This window comes from Peromyscus californicus, unplaced genomic scaffold, assembly GCF_007827085.1.
Source record: "Peromyscus californicus insignis strain IS unplaced genomic scaffold, ASM782708v3 Scaffold_20__1_contigs__length_68692818, whole genome shotgun sequence".
Lineage (NCBI taxonomy): Eukaryota > Metazoa > Chordata > Mammalia > Rodentia > Cricetidae > Peromyscus > Peromyscus californicus.
In genome coordinates this window covers 68,196,922-68,224,654 of record NW_026294503.1, presented here as the reverse complement: position 1 = coordinate 68,224,654, position 27,733 = coordinate 68,196,922, and the positions used below count along the sequence as shown (strand labels likewise).

The following is a 27,733-nucleotide window of genomic DNA, read 5'->3' as shown; positions in this document are numbered from 1 at the left end:
ATGGATCTCTATAAACAATAAGGCTCCATCCTTCTCTCCAAGGGGGTTCCCCTTGGCTGGTCTCACCAGAGGTTACCTTTGGGCTCTGCTTGCCTCAGATCCTGACCCACAGATTCCTTGGGGTCCTAACCTGTGAAAGTGGGGCGGAGCCACCATGGCTATGGTCTGCTCGGCTGGCCTCTGGCTGGGGCTGCAACTGGCTCTGGAGACGGGAGTTTTGAACACCTAACTGGGTGACTGGGGAGAGGAAGCAGGGTACCCGAGTGAGGAAGGAGGGGAGCACACAGCAGGAAGAAAAAAAAATTGACTCTGGTACTTTTATTCGGAAACCCCACAGGCCACAGCGAAGCAAACGAGAAGGAAAGGCACAAGGGCAGGATTTAAGTTTGGGAGCATTGTTCCAGAAGGGGAGAAGTCCTGGAAGAAAAAGGCAGAGAAGGGAGTAGAAAGGGAAGGAGATTAGGGGAGACTCCAGGCCTCTCTCCCCATCCCCCAGAGTAAGATAAAGACTAGAGTCCTGAAAGGTGATCTCATCACACACCGCCTGAGCTAGGAGCTAGAAAGGTACCTCCACTTACTAAACCTCCTTCCTCTACTTAGACAGGCTATGGGGGTGACCAAGACGGCCAACAGAAAGCGAAGGCTGGTTCCCTTTGAAGACTCCCTACCACCACCATCACATCTGCCACCCATCACATATCTTTCTGGGATTTCTCCAGGAAATCAGGCATCATGATGAAGGCACTGAATTGGGGGGCTGGCCAGTTGGTCAACTGCCAAATCCAAGAAAGGGCCATAACAGAGACTTCCAAACCCTACCTTAGAGAGAAGCTAGAGAACTGAGACCTCAAACTCCTGTGCTTTCCACTCTACCAGTTTAGGAAGGGGCAGCCGCGGAACTCCCGCAGCCAGCGAAGCTGCTCCAGCAGGCTGCCTGGAAGCACTCAGTGCCTGGGCTGCAGAGTCCCCAATCCAGCTGGCCCGAACCCAGGCACCCGGTGGCCCCGGAAGGCAAGGGGGAATCCCTGTTGGATGGACGCCAGAGGAGTCCCTTGTCTCTCGACCCCAAAGCTTCTTTCCTGAATAAGTGAGGGAGACCCCCACACACACTGTTCAGGCTCCCTCCACCCCGCAGAGGTGATTCCTTTCCTCATTAGGAAATTCTCTGCTCCCTTTTTCCAACTCCTTTTCCGAGCGTTTACGTTGTACATCTGGAAAGGAGGGGGAGGAGGGAGGGGAAGCGGAGAGGAGGGCGAAGAACCCGAGCCCGCCCAGTCTGAGCCAGGCCAGACCACCGACCTCCAGCTGGGGCCGGAGCCAGGGGTTCAGAGGTGCGGCCCCCCACGCCCCTTCGGGGTGCGGGGCGCGGCCTCGGCGTCCCGGGGACCCAGGAATGTCCCCCCGCCAGCCGGCCCGGCGGCCGGGGGGAGGGCCCAGCCGGGAGTTTGGCAAACTCCTCCCCGCGTTGAGTCATTCGCCTCTGGGAGGTTTAGGAAGCGGCTCCGGGTCGGTGGCCCCAGGACAGGGAAGAGCGGGCGCTATGGGGAGCCGGACGCCACGGTCGCCACCGTCTCCTCTCCACGCGGTGCCGCTGCGCTGGGGGCCCCGGTGCCTACCGCCGCTGCTGCCGCTGCTGCTGCTCCTGTGGCCGCCGCCACTCCAGGTTGGGGGCTTCAACCTAGAAGCGGAGGCCCCAGCGGTGCTCTCCGGGCCCCCCGGCTCCCTCTTCGGCTTCTCCGTGGAGTTTTACCGGCCAGGAAGGGACGGGTGAGTGGCGAGGTTGGCGGCGAGAAGGGAGCAGGGGGCCACCTGGAGATTGGGGGCGCGCCGGGGTCTGGAGGCGACCAAGACTTGAGTTTGAGGGCGGAGTTTGAAAGGACCAGAACTAGGGTTGGGGGCCCAAGCTAGAATTGGGGGCCCGCGCTGAAGCAGGGAGGCACCGTGGCGGACGTGGAGTGTGAGATCGGTGTCGAGACTTGTGGCATGAGGAGAGGACGGGAATCTAGAAGCTGGAGAAGTGCAGGCAGGGTCGCAAGGCCAACCAGGAGGAAAGAGCGCAGAAAGCTCAGGGTCTCCGGCGATTTGTGGGCTGCTGGGGACCTGTGGCGGGTGGGAGTCGAGGGGGGCGCGGAGGCCGGGCCTTAGGGAAGGAACTTCGAGATCCTCCGTGGGGCCACTGAGAGGGTTGAAGCTGGGTGAGCGCGTGCAGTAAGAGGGCAGACAGACAGAGAGGGTCGGGAGGTTATGTGGGGGCCAGTCTCATCCTCCCCTCCCCCATCAACTCAGACTGGGGAAAGACCAGGGAGTAGGACGGAGCTCCCCCTCCCCTTTCTCCTCAGTTCCCTGCGTCGCCTCCCACCCCCAGTCTCTTCAGGCAAGGAGATCCAAAAACTTAGGGAGAATCCCTGGACCCCGGCACTGGGGGTGCTGGAGCTAGAGGCGGGATCAGCCCAGGGCGGTGCACGGATGTGTCGGGAGGGGTGTGTGTGCGCGCGCCTGAAGGGGGGTGGGCGGTTTCCCTCTAGCTCAGCTCTTGGGAGGAAGAGAAAAGCTGATTTCCTGTAGCTTGTCGGCTGTAGTTGAACTGAGACTCAGACTTCTGGGACTAGGGTCGGAAGCTGGGGAGACTTAGGCTTTCTGGGCCCAAGAGCATCAGAACGAAGGTTCCTGAAAATCTGTATGGAGATCCTTATTTCCGGGTAATAAACAGACCTAGACTCCTAGTGCCTGGAAAATGGGTGCCCACAGGCTCGGAAATCAGAGTTAGAGGCCACACTGAAACAAAAGTGTTTGTTTAAATGAGGGGAGGACGCTAGGAAGTAAGAGGAAGGTGACAGTCCCAGCTTCTGGGACAGGGAACCCCAGATGCCAGATTCCTGAACCCCTTGGATGACAGCAGTAGTTTCTCCTCCACCTCCAAGCTCTGAGCCTCCTTATGCCCACCGCAGCACCCCACCCCCACCCCGAGATCTTAGGACTTGATAGGACCTTTGTCAGAGGTGAGCTGATTCTAGCTATCTGTTTAATTAGGGGGTGGGGGAGGGGGCTAACTCTAGCTAATTCAGTTGGGGAAGGGACGATTTTCTACTTTGTCTGGGGGACTTAGGGATGGAAAAAAAAAAAGATAACTAGGCCCCAGACGTTGAATTTGGGCTTTTCAAGGTCCCCACCCCACACCCTGGCCTCTTGCCCAAGCCTCGTTGCATCACCCTGGCCTAGAGTCTCTGCCAGGCCTTGCCTCCCCCAAGGTCCCCCAAACTTCTTACCGCAACCCTAATGGAGCAGAAGGGATGGAGTGGATATAGGATGTTTTTCCTCATCAGGGTGTCTGGCTTTTTACTTCTCCCTTATCCCTACCCCACCCCACACAAAACGGTCAGCTAGTTCTCTTTTAAAACTGACATATCTGTTGGACTTTGCACTCCTTGTCCCCTAGGTGTGTATCTGGGCCTGGCCTGATCCTTCAGTCCCTAAGGCTTCTTCTAAAAGAGGACCCAGTCTTTTCATCTCACCCCCACCCTGTTCATCTATGCTCCCAAGAGAACCCAGGTGTCCAACTCACTTTCTGCTCCCCTCCCCTTTGCTCTGTGTGTAACCCTCTTAGAATATTCTCCCTCCCAGCACCTGTGTGCTGGACTTGGCCTCCCTCTCCTTCATGTGGGAAAACTCAGGATTCTTCTGCATCGCTTCTCATGTTGAACAATGAAGAGAACAGGGTGAGCCCTGCAGAGGTCTCACAGGCAACAAGGGGTGAAGCCAGGCAGCCCTGGGTGTGAGTGCTCACCACTCACCAAAGGGCTGGGACTTGAGCAAGTTACTTAAGCCCTTGGAGACCAACCTTCCCTTGAACATGAGATCTAACTTACTCTAAGAACTGAATGAGACAACACCTAAAAGGTGTCCGTCCGCCCACGTTCAGGCAACACACGAAAAGCATGAGTTTTCTGGGGAGAGTCCTGGTTCTGATTTTCATTTTCCTGGCACCAATTTCATTCATATCTTAAGTTTTCCTCCATTTCTGACTTGCATTCATTCATTCATTTATTCATTCCCAGGCTGAACTCAAGCTGTATAGCCAAGGATGACCTTGAACTTCTGCTCCTACCTCTGCAGAGTGCTGGGATTACAGGCTGGCTTTGCCACACCCTCCATCACACCCAGTTTATGGAGATTGAACCCAGGGCCTCTGTGCACGCTTGGCAGGCAGTCCACCTGCTGGAACTGCTCATTCCCAGTCCTCACATGCTTGTAGTACTTGCTAATAACTGTGATAGCAATAATAATCCCTTACATCCCTCTTATGCTTTCATATCAATTTCTCATTGGATTATTACAAAAATTCTGTGTTGAGCAGAGAAAATATTATTGCTTCAAAAGTCATAAAAATTTAGAACTAGCCGGGCGGTGGTGGCACACGCCTTTAATCCCAGCACTCGGGAGGCAGAGGCAGGCGGATCTTTGTGAGTTCGAGGCCAGCCTGGTCTACAGATCGAGATCCAGGAAAGGCGCAAAGCTACACAGAGAAACCCTGTCTCGGAAAAAAAAAAAAAATTTAGAACTAGAAGTTAGTTTAGGGACCATCAAAAGCAACTCATCTTTGAGAGAATTTAAAGCTAGAGGAGGGACAATGACTTAACCTAGGACTTAAAGCTTAAAAAGTGAGCCTGTCTGCTGGAGGCCACTCTTATTCGGCCAGCCAGGTGTACCCCTTCAGAATGTACCTGGGGTTCCAGAAGCAGGTGTGCACCTCTGGCCTGGCTAGGGGTGAGGCAGGATTGTGGGAGCTGGGCCCTGACCAACCTGCTGCTTTCTCTCTACCCTGACCTTGTCAAGCCAAGGGAGTCAAACAGTAACTGAATATTGAACAGGGGCTTGGTTAATCAAAAGCCTGGCTAGGGAGATAGTGAAGAAGAGAGGAGGGGATATTTGGCAGTGGGGCAGGGCAGAACACTAGCCTAGGAGCCAGGATTCCAGGCTTCTGTTCATATCCTGGGAAAGATTCTGAGCAACCACGGATGGCTGTGACTTCTCTTGGACTTAGTTTTCCCATCTGTCAAATAAGGTCGTAAGGCTAGGTCAGCAGTTTAGGGACTTGTTGAGGAATGTCAGGACTGAGATGGCCTTCCTGTCCTACATGCAGCACCCACAGGGCATCTGCATTAGTCCTAAAACCAGTAGATGTTCTGTGCGGTGGCTTCTAGAAATGGCCATCTGTCTCAAAAGACTAACCAAACCCTCTGAGGCTTCTGGATAAATGATGGCAAGCATTTCTTCCCTCGGACTCTGTAATAGAGTCTATCTGCCAAGCAGCGTCTAGTGGGAGATAATTCATGGTCTTTTTATCTTTTATGAACCAAGAGTATCTATAGCTGCCAATCAGAAATTCTGACCAGCCTGAGATAACCAGGTTCCCCACACAAGTTGGTGTAATGCCAGTCAAAAGCAAATGCACTTGAAGTTTTAATTAGCCTGGTATGCCTTATCAGATAAATGCATGATTTCCGTTAGGCAGTCTGCAATGTGGGAAACAGCCCAAGGACCCTCCCTCCCTTAGTCCCCTTTCGGATCACTATGAGGATTCTACTGCTGCAGTATTTAAGAAGCATCGGGTAGGAGGAGAATAGGGATAATAACATGGCAGCCTTGGCACAGGCACATCAGCTGGTATGTGTGGGTGCTAGAATGAGAACTCTGAGATGGACACACCACTAAAGCCTTAGGTAGAAGCCTTGCGTGGATTGTGTGGGCTGATCAGGATCCATGTCCGCTGTCTACATTCTGGGATCCCCAAACCTTCACATAGCAAACAGATATGCCCCTGGCCCATGGCCTTCACAAGCTTTGTAAGGGTTGCTGAACTATACACTCCCTTCTCAGTTTCTGTACAAATGCAGGTGGTATGGAAGAAATCTGGGGACCTTGGTAGAAGTCAGAGAAAGAGGAAACCCAAGCCCATGCTGAGCTAGGGCAAGAACCAGAGCTCCAACTCTGTGCAGCTGTCTGGTTCCTGTGCAATGCCTTCACTGTTTTTGTTGTTGTTTTGGTTTGGTTTTTTGAGACAGGGTTTCCCTGTGCAGCTCTGGCCGTCCTGTGACTTACTGTGTAGACCACCACCCTCACTATTTTTTGGTGCAAGAGGCCAGGGCTAAATTCTCTGTGGCAGCTCTAACTACAGAAGGACCACACCCCTCTCTTCTCTCTCAGCCCTGAGGTTGCAGCTTCTCAATGGCGTCAGCCTCAGGCATTCTCACCTGAGAAGGTCACTGGGCCCTTGGAATGATGGCTCAAACCTCTAATTGGCCTTAATGCCTGAGTGAGAGAGAGGTGAGACCCAGTGGGTGGGAGACAAATGGAGAAATGTGAGGCTGGAAACTGACAGGAAGCCACAGGCAGTAAACATTTCCTGTCCCCAGGGTAACTGAAGCTGGCACCTCCCCTCTCCACTCTATAACTTAAGGCACCTCCTGTCCTGCCCCAACTCTTGTTCCCCTGGACCCCTGCTTTCTTTATTCTCACCTGTCCTCTCACACACCTTCCATACTCCACTGGTGTCCTAGGGACTGCCTTCCCTGTTGACCCCATCACTTGCTCTTCTTAGACCCTGACCCTCCCCCTCAGTATATGTAACCCTAGTGGAAGACACTCCTGCCTTTGTGACCTCTGCTAAGTCCCTTCTTGAACCCACAATCCTAGTGATAAAGGCTGTGGAACAAGCAAGAAGAGGGGTAGGTGTTGGGGGTGTTGAAACCTGAAAGGGTACAAAAACCATTAGAGGTGGAGAGACCAGAGATCTGAAATCAGAAAAGAAGGAAGAAACGGCTTAGCAGTTAAGAGCACTGGCTGCAGGGTTCAATTCCCAGCACCCATACGGCAGCGGCAGCTCATGATTACTCGTAACTCCAGTCCCAGGGAATCCAATACCTTCTTCTGGCCTCCTGGAGCCAAGTACCCACACGCCACACAGACATTCAGGCAAAATATCCATACACATTAAATGATTACTTTTTTTTTTTTCAAAGGAGGAGACCCAGGAATCTAAATCAAGAGAGCAAGCAGTACTGGGGACAGGCAGGCAGAGAGGTTGAGGAGCAATGCCAATGGCAGCGGGGGAGGAGAGCAGAGGCCAAGCCTGGCCGGGACACTGGCCCAGAGCTGGGGTGCCAGGGAAAGCTGCCCAGGCTGCCAGATGCAGTCCTTGCAGGAGACTCTGAGTAAAGCGCCAAGAGAGAACAGGGCAGTGGCTATGTGGAGGACCTGGAGACAAGGGACCAGGGCTGGTAGAGGAGAGTTGTGTGGAGGCCCAGGAGCCAAGGGACCAGGGCTGGTAGAGGAGGAATTCCAGGAGCCCTCCCTTAGTGGAGGACCCCATCTCGGGCATGTGTGTCCAGGAAGAGGATCCAACAGAACAGGATTTGAGTTCAGTCTTCTGGGGCTGCTTTGTGGTAAAGAGGTACAAGTGAGGCAGAGCCCCAGCTAGTGAGATCTACTCTGGGCCACAGGGTGGGGCAAGCCAGGCCCAGGAAACAGCCTGTTTTCACAGTGCTCCAGCTCCTCTCCGACACTCACATTTTCCTCCAACATGCCCCAAGACTAAGTGGCCAGTTGCCTGGGTTCCAACCCAGGGAGAAAATTTGGCTTGGGGAGAGAGGGTACACAATAGGTGAGGCCCCTGAGACTCCACAGGAACCTGGGGTTCTAGGACTAAATTGTCCCTTAATATATATTTTTAATCTACTTTCAACCAAAGGACACACATTGCATTTGGTACTATTTGTTTGTTGTTTTGTTGTTTTCCTGATGCTGAGGGCCTTGCATGTGCCAAGCACACCCTCAACCTCTGGCCCACAGCCTCAGTTGGTCTGGGCATCCAACCTTGGCAGATAGATGGAAGAAAAGGAGAAGCTGGAGTCTAGACCCTCTGCCCCTCGTTCCTTTTCCAGGAACTGACTCTGGCTCCTCCTCTCTGGTAGTAGAAGAAGGTAGGAGAATGTGGGAGGAGGGGAGGAGCGGAGTTAGTGACAGCAGCACGTGGGAACGCCTGACTCCAGCCCCTGCCTCTGGCATCTGTGGCATCTTCTGAGATATAAATACAACCCAAGGGACATCTACCCCACCCCCACCCTTGGGCCCAAAGGTCTGGGTGCATCCTGCCACCTGAAACTGACCTGGAAATAGGACCCCTCCTAATCCGCTTCTCCTTGCCCCTTCACAGGGTCAGTGTGCTGGTGGGAGCGCCCAAGGCTAACACTAGCCAGCCAGGTGTTCTGCAGGGTGGTGCTGTCTACGTGTGTCCCTGGGATACCAGCCCTGCCCAGTGCACCACCATTCAATTTGACAGCAAAGGTAGGCTGGAAGAGTTCAGGGAGGGGCCTAGAGTAAGTGGGTGGGTGGGCCTGCAGCTTGAGGGTGGGGCTTGGGGTTCCTGCTTCGAGGCATACAGCCTCAGCACCAGAACCACGTGCTCCCCTAGCAGTAGTTCTGGTGCTCCATTTCCTAGCTGTGGGCTCCCTATGGCACTTACTCCATGTTCCCAGCCCAGCCCAAGGAGGGCGGGCATGATTCAGAAACATGTGGCTCTCATTTCCACTGAATCGCCCACAACTCTGGGAGGCCAGGGCCATAACACAAAAGACAGAAGAAGAGGCTTGAAGAGGGTTCTGTTCCTAAGCTAAGTGATAGTGCACACCAGCTATAGTGTGATTCAGCCTTTGCCACAGGGAGCTCAGCCCTCAAGCAGATGGGCCTGAGGGAGCAGAGGATATTCAACCAGCACTGGAGCATTTGCTCCATGCTAGGCACTATCATGAGTGCCTTGGCTCACTTAATCCTACAGCAACTGAATTAGTTTCCCCATCCTGTGAGGGAGGAAGTCACTCAGCAAGTAAGAGATCAAGGATATAAATTCAGAAAATCTATCATCAGAGGTAAGGACTGAGGTAAATGGGCAAGAAGAGGTAAACATGAAAATGTGGAGGCCAAGCCGGATGCGGTGGAGCACACCTTTAGTTCCAGCACTGAGGGTGGGCAGAGGCATTTGGATCTCTGTGAATTTGAGGCCAGTCTGATCTACAGAGCAAGTTCCAGGACAGCCAGAGCTACACAGAGAAACCCTGTCTCCAAAAAAAAGAAAAGAAAAGAAAAGAGAAGAAAAAACATGGAGGCTAGCTGATTTCTGAAAGGGTGCTAGGGATTATGCACACACACATGTGCTGTACCACCAAGTTACAGCCTCCAGTTCCTAAACAGACTGACTTTTAAAAGCCTAAGGACATTCAGGAGGCTAAAGCAGGAAGATTGCCAGAAGTTCAAGGCCAGCCTGGGCTACAAATGAGACACTGTCTTAAAAACGAACAAATAAATAAAAAGCCTGAGAGACAGGTGGAGAATAAGAAGAGCGAGAAAGGCAATGGTACAAAGGGCAGAGTTTAGGCTGGAAAGAGACAGAAAGGAAGGTCTAGTGAGGAGGTGGAGAGAAAGGCTGTTGGAGGCTGGTGTACAGACAAAAGTTAGCCATGGGACTTCGCCAGCTCCCCAGCACCACAGTGCAAGTGTCCTGTTATAGCTAAGAGGAAACCAGAGAAACCAAGGAGACAACTTGGGAAGGGCTCAGGGCTCAGGGTCTAGAAATGCTGAGCATCCTGGGCCAAGACTGAGGGTCACCTCTCTGTGAACCAGTGTGACAGCCCCTTTCAACTTCCCCAAGGTTCCCGGATCCTGGAGTCCTCACTGTCCAGTGCCAAGGGAGAGGAGCCTGTGGAGTACAAGTCCTTGCAGTGGTTCGGGGCAACGGTCCGAGCCCACGGCTCCTCCATCTTGGTGAGGGGCCAGTGGGCTCAGTGGTATGGTGCCTAAGAGCTGAGCAGTGGTGGAGAAAGCCAGGCCTGGCTGGGGAGTTCTTACTGGGCTAAACCTGAAATCACTCTCTGGGCCCTCCCAGGCATGCGCTCCACTGTACAGCTGGCGCACAGAAAAGGATCCACAGAGTGACCCCGTGGGCACCTGCTACCTCTCCACAGACAACTTCACCCGGATTCTGGAGTATGCACCTTGCCGCTCAGGTAGGAGCCAGAGTGGCATGACCTACTATTTCCATGTGAGGATCCCAGGTGCTCAGGGCTTTTTCTTCATGGCCACCAAGCAACAAAATATACATTTTCAAGGCTGCTCAGGAGACTCTGGTCTCCTTTTCAGCCCCTGCTTCTCTTCCCTGTCAGCCCATCAGTGCACAGCTCACCTCACTGTCTTCTTCCCTCACAGATTTCAGCAGCGCAGCAGGGCAGGGTTACTGTCAAGGGGGCTTCAGTGCTGAGTTCACCAAGGTGAGAGGTGACTGTGGAGGGAGGGCAGTGAGTGAGGATCCAGGATCAGCACCAAATGGTACACTCATCCCCTCTTCCCCTCACCTCTCCACAGACTGGCCATGTGGTCCTGGGTGGACCGGGGAGCTACTTCTGGCAAGGTAAGCCCTTCCTCTGTCCTCTTCAGGCCTTGGCACCACATCCTTTCCCCCTCTAGGTCTGAACTCACTAATCCTTCCCTTCTCCTTCCAGGCCAGATCTTGTCCGCCACTCAAGAGCAGATCTCGAAGTCCTATTACCCAGAATACCTCATCAATCCTGTACAGGGGCAGCTGCAGACCCGCCAGGCCAGCTCCATATATGATGACAGCTACTTGGGTAGGCAAGCGGGTGGGGGGAGAATGGGAGGGCACATTAGGGGCTTCTGTCCTCACCCAGCCTCCCCTGCTTCTCCCACTCAGCGCGACCAGCTCTGCCACCATACTTGTGTAGAGGCTGACTATGAAGGGATTGAGGGCCAGAGAATAGGGGTCCCAAAGGAGGCAATGCTAACATCCACCCACTCTGTCCCCCAGGATACTCTGTGGCTGTGGGTGAATTCAGTGGTGATGACACAGAAGGTAAGTGAGGCTTACCCCAGGCTAGGCCAAGGGGGCGGGGGGGCTGGAGAGAGCCCAAAACACAGTGTTCTGAGTCTGTCCTGTCCTTCCCTCAACCCACCAGTTTCTCTTCTTTTTGCAGACTTTGTTGCTGGTGTGCCCAAAGGGAACCTCACCTATGGCTATGTAAGACCCTGCCCACCATCTCCTGCCTCTCACCCTGGCTAAATGCAGAGCCTTGCATGGCAGTTTGTGGAGCCTCAGGAAAAAAAAAATAGATAAGAACATAGGCTCTGGGGAAAACAGATAGGATTTCGGAAGTCTAGTTCAAGGAAAGGAAGCATGTGAAGTCAGACTTGGGTTCAAATTCTGGCACTGACTCTGGATAAGTTTGTCTGTTCTTTTATTGCTACACTGTCCCCTGCTTACCCTCTCCAAGCTGCTTCTTCCATGTGCAATGGGGTAATAATAGTTCTGACCTCACTAGGCACTTGTAAGGGGATGGAAGCACTTGTGAATTGTTAGGAGTGTACAACAGCCAGCTGCTATCATTAGACTATGACAAAAGCCCGGACAGATGGGTGCCACACACAGCTGTCTGATTAATAACATTTATTAAGGCAAGGTGAGAGATGAGACTAAGATATCTTATCCCATCTTGTCAGGCGCCTCTAGTCAAGTATGTGGGATGAGACACACAGCTTTCATCTTGATGGAGCTACTGTTCACGAGCCTCTCAAGGTCTCAGGCACTGTCCATTCATGATGGTGTTCCCCACTACAGCCCTGTCGGGCGGAGAACAGCCTTGACAATTTGCAAATAAACTATGGTTCTAAGATACCAATTATGTTGCTTAGGGGCAGCTGGATAAATATTTAATATCTACCATATTCCCAATTCTACACTCTTTCTGAATTGGAAGTTCCTGAAAAGCAACTGAGGTAACCTAACACATTTTAGGAAAGCAGTAACCTCTTTCCAGAGAGGGTGCGCCAGAGAAGGTTCTGTGAGGGCTCTGCACAGATGGGTCAAGAGGGAGTCCCAGACACAGGCATGAAGAATACAAAGAATAGGAAACTGGAGCTAGTTTGTAGCCCCACAAGCTAAAAGAGGGTGAGAAGAGTAAGGGAGTATTGAACAAGCACGGACCGTGGGGCCAGACACCAGGAGCCTTGGAGGGCCCCCAATAGACAGAGACTGACAGTGGCTCAGGGGGCTCCCTGGGGTGCACAGGGGGGAGTAACAGTCTCCATCTGCTCTCTGGCATCAATGCCAGTGGGAGAAATCCAAGGCACAGAGGCTGGATGCCCAGCAGTCCTAGGAAGGCTCACACCAAGTCTCAGCAGAACAGCAGGGCAGAAAGCAGGATCCAAGAGACTTGGAGGTCTGCTGGGTCAACGGCTAAGAGGAGACAGAAATGTGAGGACTTGTAGATGCTGGTGGGTGAGGGATAACGGAAGTTTTGAGTCTGCTGGGTTTGAAACCCCAGTATGTATTCGATATCAATTACTGCTTACCTCCTGCTTGCTAAGCTCTTCTTTGGTCGCTGAGAGGCAAAAACCAAAACCATGCTGCTGGTCCCACCGATCTTATATTCTAGTCACTAGAATCTACTGGGTAGAGATGAAAATCCATAAGAGATTTAAAGGAAAAAGGCAAAACAGCGGGAGCTGGAGAGATGGCTCAGGAGTTAAGAGCACTGGCTGTTCTTCCAGAGGACCCAGGTTCAATTCCCAGCATCCACATGGCAGCTCACAACTGTCTGTAACTACAGTTCTAGGGATCTGACACCCTCACACAGACATACACGCACCCAAAACACCAATGTACATAAAAATAATAAATCTTTAAAAAAAAGGGGGGGGCAAAACAGCAACAGGGTAGAGAAGACATGTAGGTGGAGGGCGGGCAAACTGGGAAGGAGTCAGAGAAGTGCTTAGGTGCCCCTGAGAAATGCCTGTCCCGTGTGTCCCAGACCTTCAACTTGTGGGGCATTCAGGACCAACAGGCCTTTCTCTTCATCTTCAGGTCACCATCCTTAATGGCTCAGACATCCAGTCCCTCTACAATGTCTCAGGAGAACAGGTGAGGACACCCTCGCTTACTCCAGGTTGTCTCTCTTGCCAACTAAGCTCTGGACCAATAGTGTCAAGCTTCCAACCTTCTCTGGAGCCACTGAACATCCACTCACTCTTGATCTGTTTACTGACTGAACCGTGTTCTGACCCAGTGATGTCCTTTGTCCCCACAGATGGCCTCCTACTTCGGCTATGCTGTGGCTGCCACTGATACCAATGGAGATGGGTGAGTGATGGGGAAGGGGTGCATTTTCCAGACCTGAGCAGGAAGGATGGGGATGGGACAGTGCGGGCAGAGTGCTCCTCATAGTTTTTGTTCTGGACTCTCATTAATGCTATCCTTCTCGTTGGTCAGGGCAAGGAGAGGGCTGAATGCTACATCAGAGCCCTCAGATCTTTTTTACAGAAGGGAATGCCTGGGCATCCAGAATGCCTGGATTTCCTGTATAGGGGCAATAAATTGTGACAAGACAGGTTATCAAGATGCTTGGATCTGCCCTTTTCTGCAGGCTAGATGATCTGCTGGTAGGGGCACCCTTGCTCATGGAGCGGACAGCTGATGGGAGACCTCAGGAGGTGGGCAGGGTTTATATCTACCTGCAGCACCCAGCTGGCATAGAGCCCACACCCACCCTCACTCTCACTGGCCAAGATGAGTTCGGCAGATTTGGAAGCTCCTTGACACCCCTGGGGGACCTGGACCAAGATGGCTACAATGGTAAGCATCATGGCCCAGGGGGCTGAGACTGAGTGGGGAAGCCTGATTGGTCAGGAATTTAGGGAGAGGGTTTATGTTAACTAAACTAACTACCCAGGCCCTCTTGACTTTCCAAGGATATTGGGGTTTAAAGAGATTTAGAACAGGAATGACAGGTAGATGAGGGGCAGGTTTTGTGGTAGGGATTTCAACACCTGGCCTCCTAACTTGATGACAAATGTGTGTTATGTCTTGCAGATGTTGCCATTGGGGCTCCATTTGGTGGGGAAACCCAGCAGGGAGTCGTGTTTATATTCCCTGGAGGCCCAGGAGGACTGAGCACTAAGCCTTCCCAGGTTTTGCAGCCCCTGTGGGCAGCTGGCCATACCCCAGACTTCTTTGGCTCCGCCCTTCGAGGAGGCAGAGATCTGGATGGCAATGGATACCCTGGTAAGTTGTGTGCATTTCTAGGCAGCTGCCACCAGATGGTGCAGTTCCCTAGCTCGGGTCTCCGAGAGCCATGAAACTAGAAAGCCTGGGAAAAGGGGATCCTGATTTGGGGCTTGCTGTAAAGGGATGTATCTTGGCTTTTTGCAGATCTAATCGTTGGGTCCTTTGGTGTGGACAAGGCTCTGGTATACAGGTATGAACTCAGGGAGACTGAGGCAGCCTGGGGAAGTAGAAACGTCCCTTTAGAACTAAGACTGGGAATGTCAGTGCAGAGGGAGCTGGTGTCCTGGGGCAGGTGCCCAGCCCTCGGAGGAGCCTTGATTCTGTTTACCACACATCCACTCTGCAGGGGTCGGCCTATCATATCTGCCAGCGCGTCTCTCACCATCTTCCCCTCCATGTTCAACCCAGAGGAGCGCAGCTGCAGCCTGGAAGGAAACCCTGTGTCCTGGTGAGCTGAGCCAGGAACCTGCAGAGATCTGTACCTGTCAGAGGGCAGGGGGCCCATGTCTGCCTCAGCAAGGGACAAATGGGGGTGACCTAGTCTGGGTCTTTCTGAGGCAGGTGGGAGTCCAGTTCCACTTACACTCAGCACTTTCTCCTCCGTCTTTCTCCAGCATCAACCTTAGCTTCTGCCTCAATGCCTCTGGAAAGCACGTCCCCAACTCTATAGGTAAGGGAGACTGCTTGAGTGTGGTAGACCAAGGAGTGGGATGGGAGGACTGAGTCCAGCAGGTAGGAGAGACAGACTCACACCATGTTTCCTGGCCACAGCTTTTGAGGTAGAACTCCAACTGGACTGGCAGAAGCAGAAAGGAGGGATTCGACGGGCGCTGTTCCTGGCCTCCAAGCAGGCCACCCTTACCCAGACCCTGATTATCCAGAACGGGGCTCGGGAGGACTGCAGGGAGATGAAGATCTACCTCAGGGTATGGCTTGAGGGTGGGGGTGACCTAGCCTGAGTGTGTGTGTGTGTGTGTGTGTGTGTGTCTGTCTGTCTGTCTGTCTGTCTGTCTGTCTCTGTGAGGTTCCCCCTGAGGGTCATGGGATTCTTGAGAGGCTAAAAAAGAAGCCCTTCTATCAGAAGATCCAGACACCAGGAGCCTAGACCCACAGAGCAATGGGGATTGTTAAATTTGGGTCTTAAACAGATAATAAGAGAAGTGAGTCAAAGAAGCAAGGCCACTGAGGCCCCAGAGTCCCTGATCTTGTGCACTCTCCCCTGGCCTTAGAATGAGTCAGAATTCCGAGACAAACTCTCCCCGATTCACATCGCCCTCAACTTCTCCCTGGACCCCAATGCCCCCATGGACAGCCATGGCCTCCAGCCAGTCCTACACTACCAGAGCAAGAGTCGGATAGAGGACAAGGTAAGGAAAGAACTTGGGAGGACAGGCCTGGCATCTGAGGCAGAGCCCCAGAAAGGGGGTGGTAGGACCCCTCTCAAAGCTATCCTGCTTCCCAGGCCCAAATCTTGCTGGACTGCGGTGAGGACAATATCTGTGTGCCTGACCTGCAGCTGGATGTGTATGGGTGAGTAGGACTGTCACGTGACTAAACGTCAGGGATACTCTAGCTGTGAGATCTGTAAGCATCTCTGGGTTTCAGCTTTGTCTACAGGGAGCATTCATTTCTCTGACTCTAGACAGATTAAGGGCACTACTGTGCATGCAGCACCTCACCTTATGCTTGCCAGAGCTAGGGCCCAATCAGCAAGGCTAGTCCAGCTGTGTTATTACCATGCCCCATTGCCTTGGTTTGTGGATTCATTCTTCAGTGTCCTTACCCTATGTCCCCTTCAGGGAGAAGAAACACGTGTACCTGGGTGACAAGAACTCACTGAACCTGACGTTCCATGCCCAAAATTTGGGTGAGGGTGGCGCCTATGAGGCTGAGCTTCGGGTCACAGCCCCGCTGGAGGCTGAGTACTCAGGACTCGTCAGACACCCAGGGGTGAGAAGGGACTCTCAAATGGGGCTGCAGTGGTGATCCCCTCCAGAGGGTGCCAAAGCCTGACTGGCCTGTGCCTGCCTGTCCCCAGAACTTCTCCAGCCTGAGTTGTGACTACTTTGCTGTGAACCAGAGCCGACAGCTGGTGTGTGACCTGGGCAACCCCATGAAGGCAGGCTCCAGTGTAAGTCAGGGTGGAAAAGGAAGGGATCGGGGAGAGTACAGGACAGGGTCCCGCTGCCCCAGCGCACAGCTCAACACCCCATCCAATAGTCCCCCTTTCCTCCGTTTCACAGCTCTGGGGTGGCCTTCGGTTCACTGTTCCTCATCTTCGAGACACAAAGAAAACCATCCAGTTTGACTTCCAGATCTTCAGGTAGGGAGTGACTGGACCTGAGCTGGGACTGAGTTGAGACTGGAAGAAGGGAGAGTGGGGCAGGTGGCAGAGCCTGGTGCCTCCTCAGCAAACTGCTTCACTCTTGCCTCCATCCCACAGCAAGAACCTGAACAACTCACAAAGCAACATGGTCTCCTTCCCGCTCTCCGTGGAGGCTCAGGCCCAGGTCTCCCTTAATGGGTTAGTGCCCAAGCAGAGTGGGGCCCTTAGAGGGAAGGGCGATGGACTTCTAGGGGAGGACACTTGGATTCCTCTTGCCTGCTCTAACCCATCTCCTTCCTCAGGGTCTCCAAGCCTGAAGCTGTGCTCTTCCCAGTCAGTGACTGGTATCCCCAAGACCAGCCTCAGAAGGAGGGAGACTTGGGCCCTGCTGTCCACCATGTCTATGAGGTGAGGAGGGTTGGGAGACAAAGCCAGGGGGTCAAGCCACATGATGGGGGAAAGAGGAGCCAGTATAAGTGACAGTGACTAGGACCTGGGTTAGTGGAGAAGAGGGGACGGCCTGGTGAGTACTGAGGGTCTCTGAGAGACAGCCAGAAGAGGAACACACCAGTCCATTGACTTACAAAGGGGGCCTGTATCAGGAGGATTGCTGCGAGTTCTAGGCCAGCATGATCTATACAGTAAGTTCCAGGCCAGCCTGGGTACAGAGTGAGACCTTGTCTCAAAAGTGATGGCTGAGGTAGATTTTATAGTGCCTTCAGGTGTTCCTTCAATTCTCAGACAGGAGCCCTGATGCAGGGTGTATGGGTGGTGACCTAGGCCTCTTTATCAAGCCAGCCTTCCCTTCAGAAAGTTGTATTATATTATTCCCTCTTAGCTCATCAACCACGGCCCCAGCTCCATTAGCCAGGGCATGCTGGAGCTCAGCTGTCCCCAGGCTCTGGAAGGCCAGCAGCTCCTCTATGTGACCAGGGTGACAGGACTCAGCAACTGTACCTCCAACTACACCCCTAACTCACAGGGCCTGGAGGTAAGAACCTGGACATGGGCATGGGCTGAAGGACTGGGGCCGTGGGGCTGGGAAAGGTTGCCTGGAGGCTACTGGAAGTGGTGGGGAGACAGACTCCACAAGATCTGGAAGGAGGAAAAAGACCCATATCTGCTGCATTTCTGTCCTTTGGCCTGGCAGTCTTCACTCTCCTGGTGTGCTCCCAGGTCTATGCCACCTCGTCCCTCCTCCGAGGCTTCTCAGACCTGTCCTCTGGCCCTCTGAGAATGTGTGTTTGCAAACAACACTTAATGAAGTAAGGGTTACAGTTACAACTAGGAAAAACCCCACACCAAATGAAACTCACAAGGTCCCCACATTCCTGGAGCTTGCGTCTAATGAAGGCTGGTAAACAATAAGTAAAAAGAAAAATAATTGGCTGTTGAAAAGTGATGAGACCTGGCATGTACACCGATAGTCCCAGCACTTGGGAGAGGAAGGAAGATCAGAAGTTCAAGATTATCCTCAGCTATATACATGAGACCCTGAGTGAAAAAAGAAGATGGACAGAAAGTAATGAAGGTGCAGAGCTACCAGGCATGGTGGTGACACCTGTAATCTTAGCTCACCTGTCATCTTAATCACCAGCACTTAGAGGAGGCTGGAGCAGGAACATAGTCACAAGTTTTAAGGCCAGTCCTATCTCCATAGTGAGTTCTAGGACAGCCAAGGCTACATAGTGAGAACTCTTGAAGGAAAGAAGGAAAACAGGCAAGTGGACCTAATATGCTGTGGGATACAAAGTCGACATAATGATGGGAAACATCTAGAAGATGTAGCCATTAGCCAGGTAGGAGGACACTTACCTAGCATGCCCAAGATTCTAGGTTCAATCCCAGCACTGCTAAATAAAGTAAGTAATGAAGGCCGGGCAGTGGTGGCGCATGCCTTTAATCCCAGCACTCGGGAGGCAGAGGCAGGCAGATCTTTGTGAGTTCCAGGCCAGCCTGGTCTACAGAGTGAGTTCCAGGAAAGGCACCAAAGCTACACAGAGAAACCCTGTCTTGATAAAAGTAAGTAATGAATTAACTGAAGCCTGAAAGACAGGGCTGAGGACATTCCCGATGGAAGAAGAAACAACCAGTACAAAGGCCCTGAGGCAGGAGGGACTTAATGATTTCTTTACACATCTCCTATTTCAGTGCAGAACAAGGTGGGTGCCTTGCTCTGGCAGTGGGTGGGTTGGCTGGACACAGGGACAGAGACGGGAGCCGGGCTCCTGCTCTGGAACTCAGGTTCAGGCTGACTTAGGTGCTGTAATGAGCAGGAGGGACAGTAAGAATGTCTCTCCCTCCAGCTGGATCCCGACAGCGCCCCACACCACCTGCGGAAAAGAGAGGCTCCGGGCAGGAGCGCTACCACCTCAGGGCCACAAGTCCTGGTAAGTCATTGCAGGGAATGGAGTTTGTCCCAATCACTGGACACCGGTTTGAGTTCTCAGGATTACCAAAGTAGAATTCTGGGCTCAAATACCTTCTTTTTCTCCAGAAATGCCCTGAAGCCAAGTGTTTCAGGTTGCGTTGTGAGTTTGGGCCACTGCACCGCCAAGAGAGCTGGAGTCTGCAGCTGCATTTCCGAGTCTGGGCCAAGACCTTCCTGCAGGTGAGAGAGCTTTATGCAGCCCGGACCCCAACCTTTGGGCCTAGTTGGTTGACCCTGTTCTCTCCCTGCTGTCTGCCCTTCCTCCTCTGCTTTGGCAACTGTGCAAACATACAAACTACAGCTCCCTCCCTCACCCTGGTTTAGACCAGTTGTGTGTCCTCGGCGCCACCTCGTGGCCACAGTAGAAACAGCCACTGTTTCCCTTTCTGGCCCTGATAGAAGAACAGTAGAGGCCAGCATGATGGCACTCGCTCACCTTTAATCCCAGCACTCAGGAGCACAGGCAGGTGCATCTCTGAGTTGAGGTCGATCTGGTCTACATAAGTGAGTTCCAGGCCAGTCAGGGCTGCACAGTGAGATCCTGTCTCAAAAAAATACAATAAATAAGCAGGGTGGTGGTGGCACACATCTTTAGTCCCAGCACTTGGGAGGCAGAGCCAGGTGGATCTCTGTGAGTTCGAGGCCAGCCTGGTCTACAGAGCGAGATCCAGGACAGGCACCAAAACTACACGGAGAAACCCTGTTTCAAAAAAACAAAACAAAACAAACAATAAATAAATAACCACACACACAAAAAGAAAATCAGGCTGGACATGGTGGCACATGTCTTTAATCCCAGCAGTAGGTAGGCAAGAGGCAGAGTTCAAGGCCAGCCTGGTTCCAGGACAGTCAGGGTTACACAGAGAAACCCTGTCTCAAAAAAAACAAAAAGAGGGAGGGAGGGAGAGAGAGAGCGAGCAGTAGTGGGAATGGGAATGCAGATCAGTGGTAGAGTGCATACTCAACCCACAGGTTAAACACCAGAGTGGGCTGGGAGCTGACTCCTTGGGTAAAGCACTTACATGCAAGTATGAGGACTAGAGTTTTCACATAAGTGAAAGCCTATCTGGTGTGGCAGCCACGTGTATGTGATCCCAGCACATAGGAGGCAAAAATAAGGAATCCCCACAGTCAGCTGGCCAGACAGTTGAGGCAAAATGGTGATCTCTGGGTTCAATGAGAGAGCCTGTCTCAATGTATGAGATATCCGACATCAGCCTCTGACCCACCCACACATGTAAACACAAACCATACGCATACATGCACATGAGAGAGAGCCTGTCTCAGTGTATGAGACTTCAGGCTCTGACCCACCTACATATGCACTCACACACACCATACACAGGAAGGAAAGAAGAGAAGAAGACTTGTGAGCTGGCTCAGTGGGTGGGTAAAGTACCTGCCTCTGAGCCTAACAACCTGAGTTTGATGTCCAGGACCCACTTTACAGAAAGAGAGTTGACTCCCTCTGACCTCCATAGGCAAGCCTTGGCATGTGCATGCCCAAGCACATACAAATAAATACATCAATGTTTAAAAAATAAATAAGAAGAAAGGAAAGAAGATTGGGGAGATGGCTCAGTGGGTAAATGGACTAGTTGTTCAAGCCTGACCACTTGGGTTCAATTCCTGGAACCCAAGGAAAAAACTGAATTTGGTGGGTCAGCTAGCTTGTGGTATGTAGCATAGTGGCAGAAACAAAAGAGACCCAGCCTCAACAAAGTGGAAGGTGAAAACTGACTTGTAAAAGTTATCCTCTGACCTCCACATGTGTGTCATGGAACATGTGCATTGGCATGTGCACACACATATGCACATACACACACATAGAATGCACATACACACACATAGAACACACATGCACACATATGCACATACACACACATAGAACACACATGCGCACAACTGTAATTTAAAAAAAAAATTAAGAGAGACAAGATGAATCCATAGTGAGGGGACAAGCAGAAACAGGAAGAGGAAAAAGCTATCATTTACTGAACACACATTATGTATCAACCATGGTCCTGGATGTTAACCCATATTCATCATTAAAAAATTATTAGACACATAGTCATCTGATTATACATTATTCAGTTATAATTATTCAATTTTACTATTTCTCATAAGGAACATCAAGAGAATCAGAGAGAGTGAGTCCGTAATAGGGAGTGATCACATCCTGAGACAAACTGTGGGGAAGCCCTGTGTCCTCTAGATCCCAAGAGGGGCTGCCCTGACCACCTTTCTCCACCCACAGCGGGAACACCAGCCATTCAGCCTGCAGTGTGAGGCTGTGTATGAAGCTCTGAAGATGCCCTACCAGATCCTGCCTCGGCAGCTGCCACAAAAGAAACTTCAGGTGAGTTCAAGGTCAGAGGTCTTGATCAAAGAAGGCAGGATCAAGAATGTCAGAAGCAGGGTGAGGACATGGATACAGGCTGGTCTTTCTTTGTGCAAATATTTCCTGACTTTGTAGGTGATTAACATGGTGTCTCTGCTTTGGAGTTCACAACCTAGAAGGCAATGATGTCAGCATGACACATACCAGACAGTTTATGGGAACATGTCATAGGAATACCTAAACCCGGTTCTCCTTCCTCCCTGGAAGGAGTGGTGTATAATCTGAGGCCTGAGGAAACTGACTAGGCTAACTGTCCCAGAAAGGAAGATTCTGGGTGGAGAAAACAGCAGATGTGAAACACAAAAACAAGAGACACGGTGAATGCCTTTGATTCCAGCACTTGGGAGGCCGAGGCAGGCGGATCTCTCTGAGTTCGAAGCCTGGTCTGCAGAGTGAGTTCCAGGACAGCCAGGGCTATGCAGAGAAACCCTGTCTCTCAAAAAACAAAAAGACACTTGTGCACGTCAGACTCTTCCATCTTTAAGTTTATAATGCTGTTAGCTAAAAATGAGAGTTAGATCCAGATCCAATAGTCAGTAGTAGCCAGGAAAAGGGTAGGAAGAATTTTGGGTTCTCAGTGTCATTTGGCTTGTCCCCAGGTGGCCACAGCTGTGCAGTGGACCAAGGCAGAAGGCAGCAATGGTGTCCCGTTGTGGATCATCATCCTAGCCATCCTCTTTGGCCTCTTGCTCCTAGGTCTGCTCATCTATGTCCTCTACAAGGTCAGCCACACCCTGCCCCTGGCTTGGCTACCCTCCTACCAGGCTCCACCTTTTACACAGTAGAACCTAAAAAGCCACTCTCAGATCTGTTTTCCAGCACAGGCCCTCATCTTTGCCCTGGCTCCTCACACCCCCATCCTGTCTTTTACTGTTGGACCCCTCCCTTCAGTCTGCAGCCCCCGTTTAGAAAGAAGCCTCCTGTCTCGGGATAAGTTTGCCAATATTGCAAAACTGCAGATGGCAAATACATGATGGCATTTGTGCTGTCATTTCCTCGAAAACTGTGGCAGTGAACAACAAATCATATCCTACAGGTGGCGGCCACTGCTGGGCAATCAGATATGGCACTTGAATTGAACTTGTTTACCCTTCCTGGCTTACTGGGAGCATTGTTAAAACTCTGACAAGAGATTGCCTCATAGTAAACCCCTGATTTTAGACCTCCCACATCCATTGGACCCCATGGGGAAGTATCTGAACGTGTATTCAGAAGCCACTTTGGCAGGATGGGGAAGCTGGAGGCAGGAGGTTCCTCATCCCTCTGGTTCCCTAGTAGAATGAATATGATCTCTCATTGTGCCTCCTTTCTCATCAGCTTGGCTTCTTCAAACGCTCCCTCCCGTACGGCACAGCCATGGAAAAAGCTCAGCTCAAGCCTCCAGCCACCTCAGATGCCTGAGTCCTCCTGATCCCAGACTCCTGATCCTGAAGAGCCAGTCCCTTACCTGCCAACAGGGAGGGACCAGGCACTTCCTGAAGGTGCTGAGGGCTGGGGAGAAGCTGTTCTCCCTAGCCCAGAGACATACTTGAAGGGCCAGAGCTGGGGGACAAGAAGCTGGGGATCCTTCCCCCCATGCACTGTGAAGGACCCTCGTTTACACATGCCCTCTCTTGGATGGGGGCCTCAGGTCCAGGGACAGAAGCCCCAGCCTTCCTTCAGCCTTTACATTTTGGAGACTTTCATGAAGGCAACTTGGAGCCGTAATTAGGGAATCCAGTCATGGTTCTGTGGGCCAGGCATACCACCAGGACTTCCCGTCTGGTTCCAGACTGCAAAGATGTATCTTTGGCCTTCCCAGAGATCCAAAGAAAGCCTGCAGCTAAGAACCGGAGACTTGGGGAGTGAGACCTGGCAGCTCCGATAGCCCCCATCCTAGAGGGCCAATAAAGAACACTAACCGTGGATGGTGCTGCAGGACCAGCTCAGGACAAATCCCAAACAAAGGTCGATGCTGGCCCAGACCCAGGTCCAGGGGAGTCAGAATGAGAATGGAGCCAGACCCAGTCTGGGGCCTGGGATTGATCTGGAGCCCAGTCTCAGATTTTAAGAACGTATGCTCACAGACCCAGGATGGCATTTGGGTCAGCTGCAGACCTGGGTCTAGGGCCCTATTCAACCCTGACTTAGGAGAAGTCAGGAATTGCCCAGGACCCTAACCAGGCCACAGTGGCAACATATCTGGAACCTCAGCTTGGCCAAACAGGCTCACTCATTCCCCAGAGAATGGGGAGCCCCAGGCCTGCCGGACCTGGGTTCTGCCCACCAGCTGCACTGATGCTGCCCTTCCCTCCCCACCCACCCTTTCCCTCTGCTCCAGAACCCACCCCCAACTTATTTAAACTCTGTTGCAAGTGCAATAAACCCCACCCACTGCCCCCACTGACCAAAGTTGCAGTCTGTCCTTCCACCCTACTTTCCAAACTATCCTAGACCCAGAAAGCAGGGTAAAAAGGAAATGTCTGTCTCCCATGGGCCTATTCCCACTAGGAGCCAGGAGTGAGATTCCTCCACCCCACAAACTTCTAGATGATTAAAAGACAGTGAAAGGGAGCTAGGTGTGGTAACACATGCTTACAATCCCAGAATTCTGGAGATGGAGGCCAGAGAATCAGTTCAAGGTCATCCTTAGCTACACACTGCATAATAATTTCAAGGCTTGCCTGGACTGCAAGAGACCCAAGGGAGAGAGACTAGAAGAGGAGAAAGGAACCTGCAGTGGCGGCACACACCTTTGACCCCAGACCGGGAGGCAAAGGCAGGCAGATCTCCGAAATCAAGGCCACCTGGTCTACAGAGTGAGTTCCAAGTCAGCCAGGGCAGAAAAGCCCTGTCTCAAAAAAAAAAAAAAAAAAAAGTGGGAGCTTGTCTGTTGTTCCTCATCCAGTCCCCACCAGATCCAGACTTCCCTACCACCAAGGAGCAAAGAAAGAAATCTCTCCTCTTTAGGATTGAGAATTATGGAAGAATGCAGAGAGGTCCTGATGAAAGGTGAGGGAAGATTGCATAAAACACTCACCTGGGCTTCCCTTAAATCAGAAAAATAAAACAGAAGGAAAGCCTGTTAGTTTTTTCTGTTTGTTTTGCACATTTTGTGTGAATTGTGGGAGGGGCCACATGCCACAGCACATAACGGAGGTCAGAAGACAACTTGGAGGACTTGTTTTTCTTCCAAGTGAGTTTAAGAATCAAACGGGGCAGGGGCAGTGGTGGCACACACCTTTAGTATTAGCACTTGGGAGGCAGAGGCAGGCAGATCTCAGTTCAAGGCCAGTCTAGTCTACAAAGCTAGTTCCAGGGCAGTTAGTTACACAGAGAAACCCTGTCTTGGGGAAAAGAAAAAAAAAAAAAGAATCAAATTCAGGTCTTGGTGACAAGGGCCTTTAATCACAGCCTGCTTTGGGGTTATGTGTTGGAGTTACTATTGTGTGCCAGTGTAAGGGCATTAAATACTTCATATAGATGATCTCTTAATTTTTCTTCCTGCGCACGTGTGTGCGCTTGTAATTGGGCATGTGAGTTTACCACACACAGGAAGTCAGAAGACAATTTTGAACTTGAATGTTGGTCCTTGCCTTCCACCTTGCTTGAGGCAGGGTCTCTTGTTTACTGCTGAATACCACAGGTTAGCTGGCCTGCAAGCTTCTGGCAGTTCTGTGTCTCAGGGGTGCAATGAGATTTCAGACACAAGCTATTATACAAGTCAGGTTTTTATGTGGGTTCTGGGGATCCGAACCCAAGTTGTCAGGCTTGCATGATAAATGTTTCACCCACATCTAAACTCTACCAGTCCTGTGATGGTACCATTACCTCCATTTTTTTTAGGAGACACTGAGGCCCAGAGCTTATGTAACTTGCCAAGGACACACTGCATAGCAGAACAAGTCACATTCAGTGTTGCCCATCTGTGAAAGCCCTCATTCTTAACCAACATGCCGGAGAGCTCAGGTCTTCAAAGAGAAAGCATGCCACATGAGACAGCCCCGGGGTCCTCTTTCTCAAGGTCTGTCCTGACGTGCAGGAAGTTGAATAGGGCGAAGATGGTTGTGTCATGCTAGACCAGGATTTTACCACCAGAGGGCAGCATAGCCACAAATTTCTGGGACTTTGTGGCAGGGAGGTGTGAGACCCAACTCTCCCCTCAGCAGGGCTATTATTATTAACTCAGACTCTTACAACACCTTCAAATATTCCTCCAGGTAAGCTACCTGAACCACACTCCAGTCCTATACTTATGGAGTGTCTTTCCAGAATCCACAAGGCAAGAGGACTGAGGCAGCAGAGACATGAGGCAGCGAAGTGCCCAGTACGTCCAAGGACAGCAGGAATTCTCAAGGAGATCCTACTGGGGAAGGTTGACACCAATTCTAGGGACTGGGTCTGAAATGTCTCCACTGTAATGAGGAGGAAATGAAGAAGGGAAGTGGGCTAGGACTAAGGGCTGGTGTCCTGGGTGTGACTGTATGGTGCCTTTGCTCCAGAAGAGGGTGACAAGATCTCCCTCTAATTAAGGAATTCCTTGGGTGCAGGCATGCCACAGATGTGATCTAGTACCTGCATCATCCCTGAGCTTACTTCTTTGACTCTCCTCTGAGCTGAGCTGCCTCCTCAACCTCCAGACCCTGCAGTTAGAATGTGTCTCCCACTCTCCAGAGGAGCATGGAGGCTGTGGAGATCAGCCGCCTGACCCTCTCCTTGTCTGTGTTGGTGAAGGTGGAAAAGAGGAGGGAGGAAGTAACAAAGCAGCTGAAGATGGGGGAGGGGGTAAGGGGCTCAGAAGAGGCAGCTGGCAGGCGGGAAGATGATCTGGGGGTCTCAAGTTTCTTGACATCAATTAGGGCAGTCGGCCTGGACTCATTAGTAGCCTGGGGTGCAGGGCTCATCAATAATGAATTTACCCAACACAATGCTCCCCCTCCCAGCTGCCTGCAAGGTCACCCCACCCTCCAGCCAGCTGCCTCCCATAGTAAGCTAAGCAACCCCTCCTCTGAGTTCTGCCTAACTCAGAGACCCTAGGGACAGTGTGGGCAGGTTGGACAAGGCCTGAAGGGCAAAGGGTGCCCTCAGATCAACCAAGACCAGTGCTGGCCCTTGTTTAGTTTGTCTCTTCCCCAGGGGAGAAACCTGGAGGAGGAGAGGAGGGGCTGAATCTAGGAAGCAGGCTTTCTGTTATAGAAGTGCCGTGGGATCTGACAGGTTAGATTGCCTCTGGTGGACCCAGAGGTCCCACATCTTTCCTCAAAGCAGGATCACAGGACCCAAAGACCAAGGTGCTGGCACCCATCATTAACTCAGCCTTGAGCTGGAGCATCTGGGTAGTTGCAAACAGCTTTTCACATAAGGAAGGCAGACATGGCTGGGGCTCACGATAGCAGCCCAAACTTCCGGCACCTGAATTGGCCACCAGGCCCCAACTTCCCTCCAGAAGCTGGAAATGCCCTCCTTTCCCGAATATTTCTGGATCCACTCCTACCACTCTTGACCCTGCTCTTCACCCTTGCCTCCACCCTCCCTAAACCCTGAGTGTTCCAATTCCCAGTCTCATCCCCTTTCCCTCTGCCTGGGGTTGGCCTAAAGCTGGCTGCTTGGCCTTCTGGGAACTCTGCCTGGTGCCCTCCCTCTGGCGGCAGGTACAGACAGGTTCAGGCTGCGGTAGCAGCTGCCTCTTCCCCAGATACCTCCCCGACTCTCACACTCCAGCCTCATCCTGTTTGTCTTAGGAACACCCCATCCTCAGACGTTCCCTCCAGCCGTCGTCTACACCCCTGCCACCAGAATCAAAGCTCTCCTTGGTGGGGAGTGTCCTGCATCTAAGCCCGGGATAGATACTCCTCCTCCCCAACTCAGTCTAGGACATCTCTAGAAGGTTGTGTCTTGCTGATTCTGACCTTCCGTCATTTTCCAAATGCCCTAGCGATCACCACTGCAAGCTCCTATTTCTACCTCCTCAGGACCACTGATTGCTGCAGTCTGTTCATTCAGCTTCCCTAAGAACCCTATCAGAGATCAATCTCGGATCCATCTTCAGACCCCCAACTCACCTCTGATACCCAATCCCGACGTCCTGCTCCGAAGCGAAAGAACAAACTGGGACCCAGGCATCCTCACTGCACCCCCTGGACCCAGTGGGGCATCACTACCCCACTCAACCCGGGTTCTGTCCCTCCCCAGAGCACTTAGAATCCTGGCCCCCTATCAACCGAGAATGCGTCTTCCCGCCCTCAGACTGAGCCCCTCGGGAACCTAGGCATTTTAGTTTCCTCCTCCATCGCTTCTCACCATCTTGTTCCCCAGCCCCAGCTAAAGCCACATCCTAAAGCCCAGAGATTGGGGGGGGGGGGGGGGCCGGCAACTGAAAGGCTGGAGGAAGTGGGAGGCAGCCAGGACGCCCCCTCGCGGAGCCCCGGGTGCTAGGGTGCCCCCTCCGGTCTTCACCTGCTGTGGGCCCCG

General features: G+C 52.1%; 1 protein-coding gene and 1 long non-coding RNA gene across 3 annotated transcripts; one reads left to right on the top strand and one right to left on the bottom strand.

The window, feature by feature from the left end:
• Positions 1-343: 343 nt before the first annotated feature.
• On the top strand, positions 344-24,660 carry Itga5 (integrin subunit alpha 5). 2 transcript variants are annotated; one of them, XM_052749188.1, is made up of 30 exons: positions 344-1,767; positions 8,213-8,343; positions 9,704-9,816; positions 9,938-10,058; positions 10,258-10,319; positions 10,414-10,459; positions 10,551-10,676; positions 10,874-10,918; positions 11,040-11,083; positions 12,926-12,982; positions 13,149-13,201; positions 13,485-13,693; positions 13,931-14,122; positions 14,270-14,315; positions 14,472-14,573; positions 14,740-14,795; positions 14,897-15,051; positions 15,355-15,492; positions 15,588-15,655; positions 15,925-16,075; positions 16,164-16,256; positions 16,369-16,448; positions 16,569-16,649; positions 16,754-16,859; positions 17,290-17,442; positions 18,758-18,841; positions 18,949-19,062; positions 21,140-21,241; positions 21,883-22,005; positions 22,601-24,660. In XM_052749188.1, the coding sequence occupies exons 1-30, from the start codon at positions 1,394-1,396 to the stop codon at positions 22,682-22,684; spliced, it is 3,309 nt and encodes a 1,102-aa protein (XP_052605148.1). In that variant the 5' UTR covers positions 344-1,393; the 3' UTR covers positions 22,685-24,660. The 2 variants fall into 2 exon arrangements, with proteins under 2 accessions (XP_052605148.1, XP_052605149.1); XM_052749189.1 differs by lacking the exons at positions 344-1,767; positions 9,704-9,816 and having other exon boundaries at positions 8,242-8,343.
• On the bottom strand, positions 10,072-27,607 carry LOC128117192 (uncharacterized). The gene is made up of 4 exons (XR_008220734.1): positions 27,325-27,607; positions 19,319-19,423; positions 18,934-19,056; positions 10,072-10,330 (listed from the first exon to the last, which is right to left on the bottom strand). It is a non-coding gene; the product is annotated as an uncharacterized LOC128117192 (long non-coding RNA).
• Between the last annotated feature and the right edge of the window lie 126 nt (positions 27,608-27,733).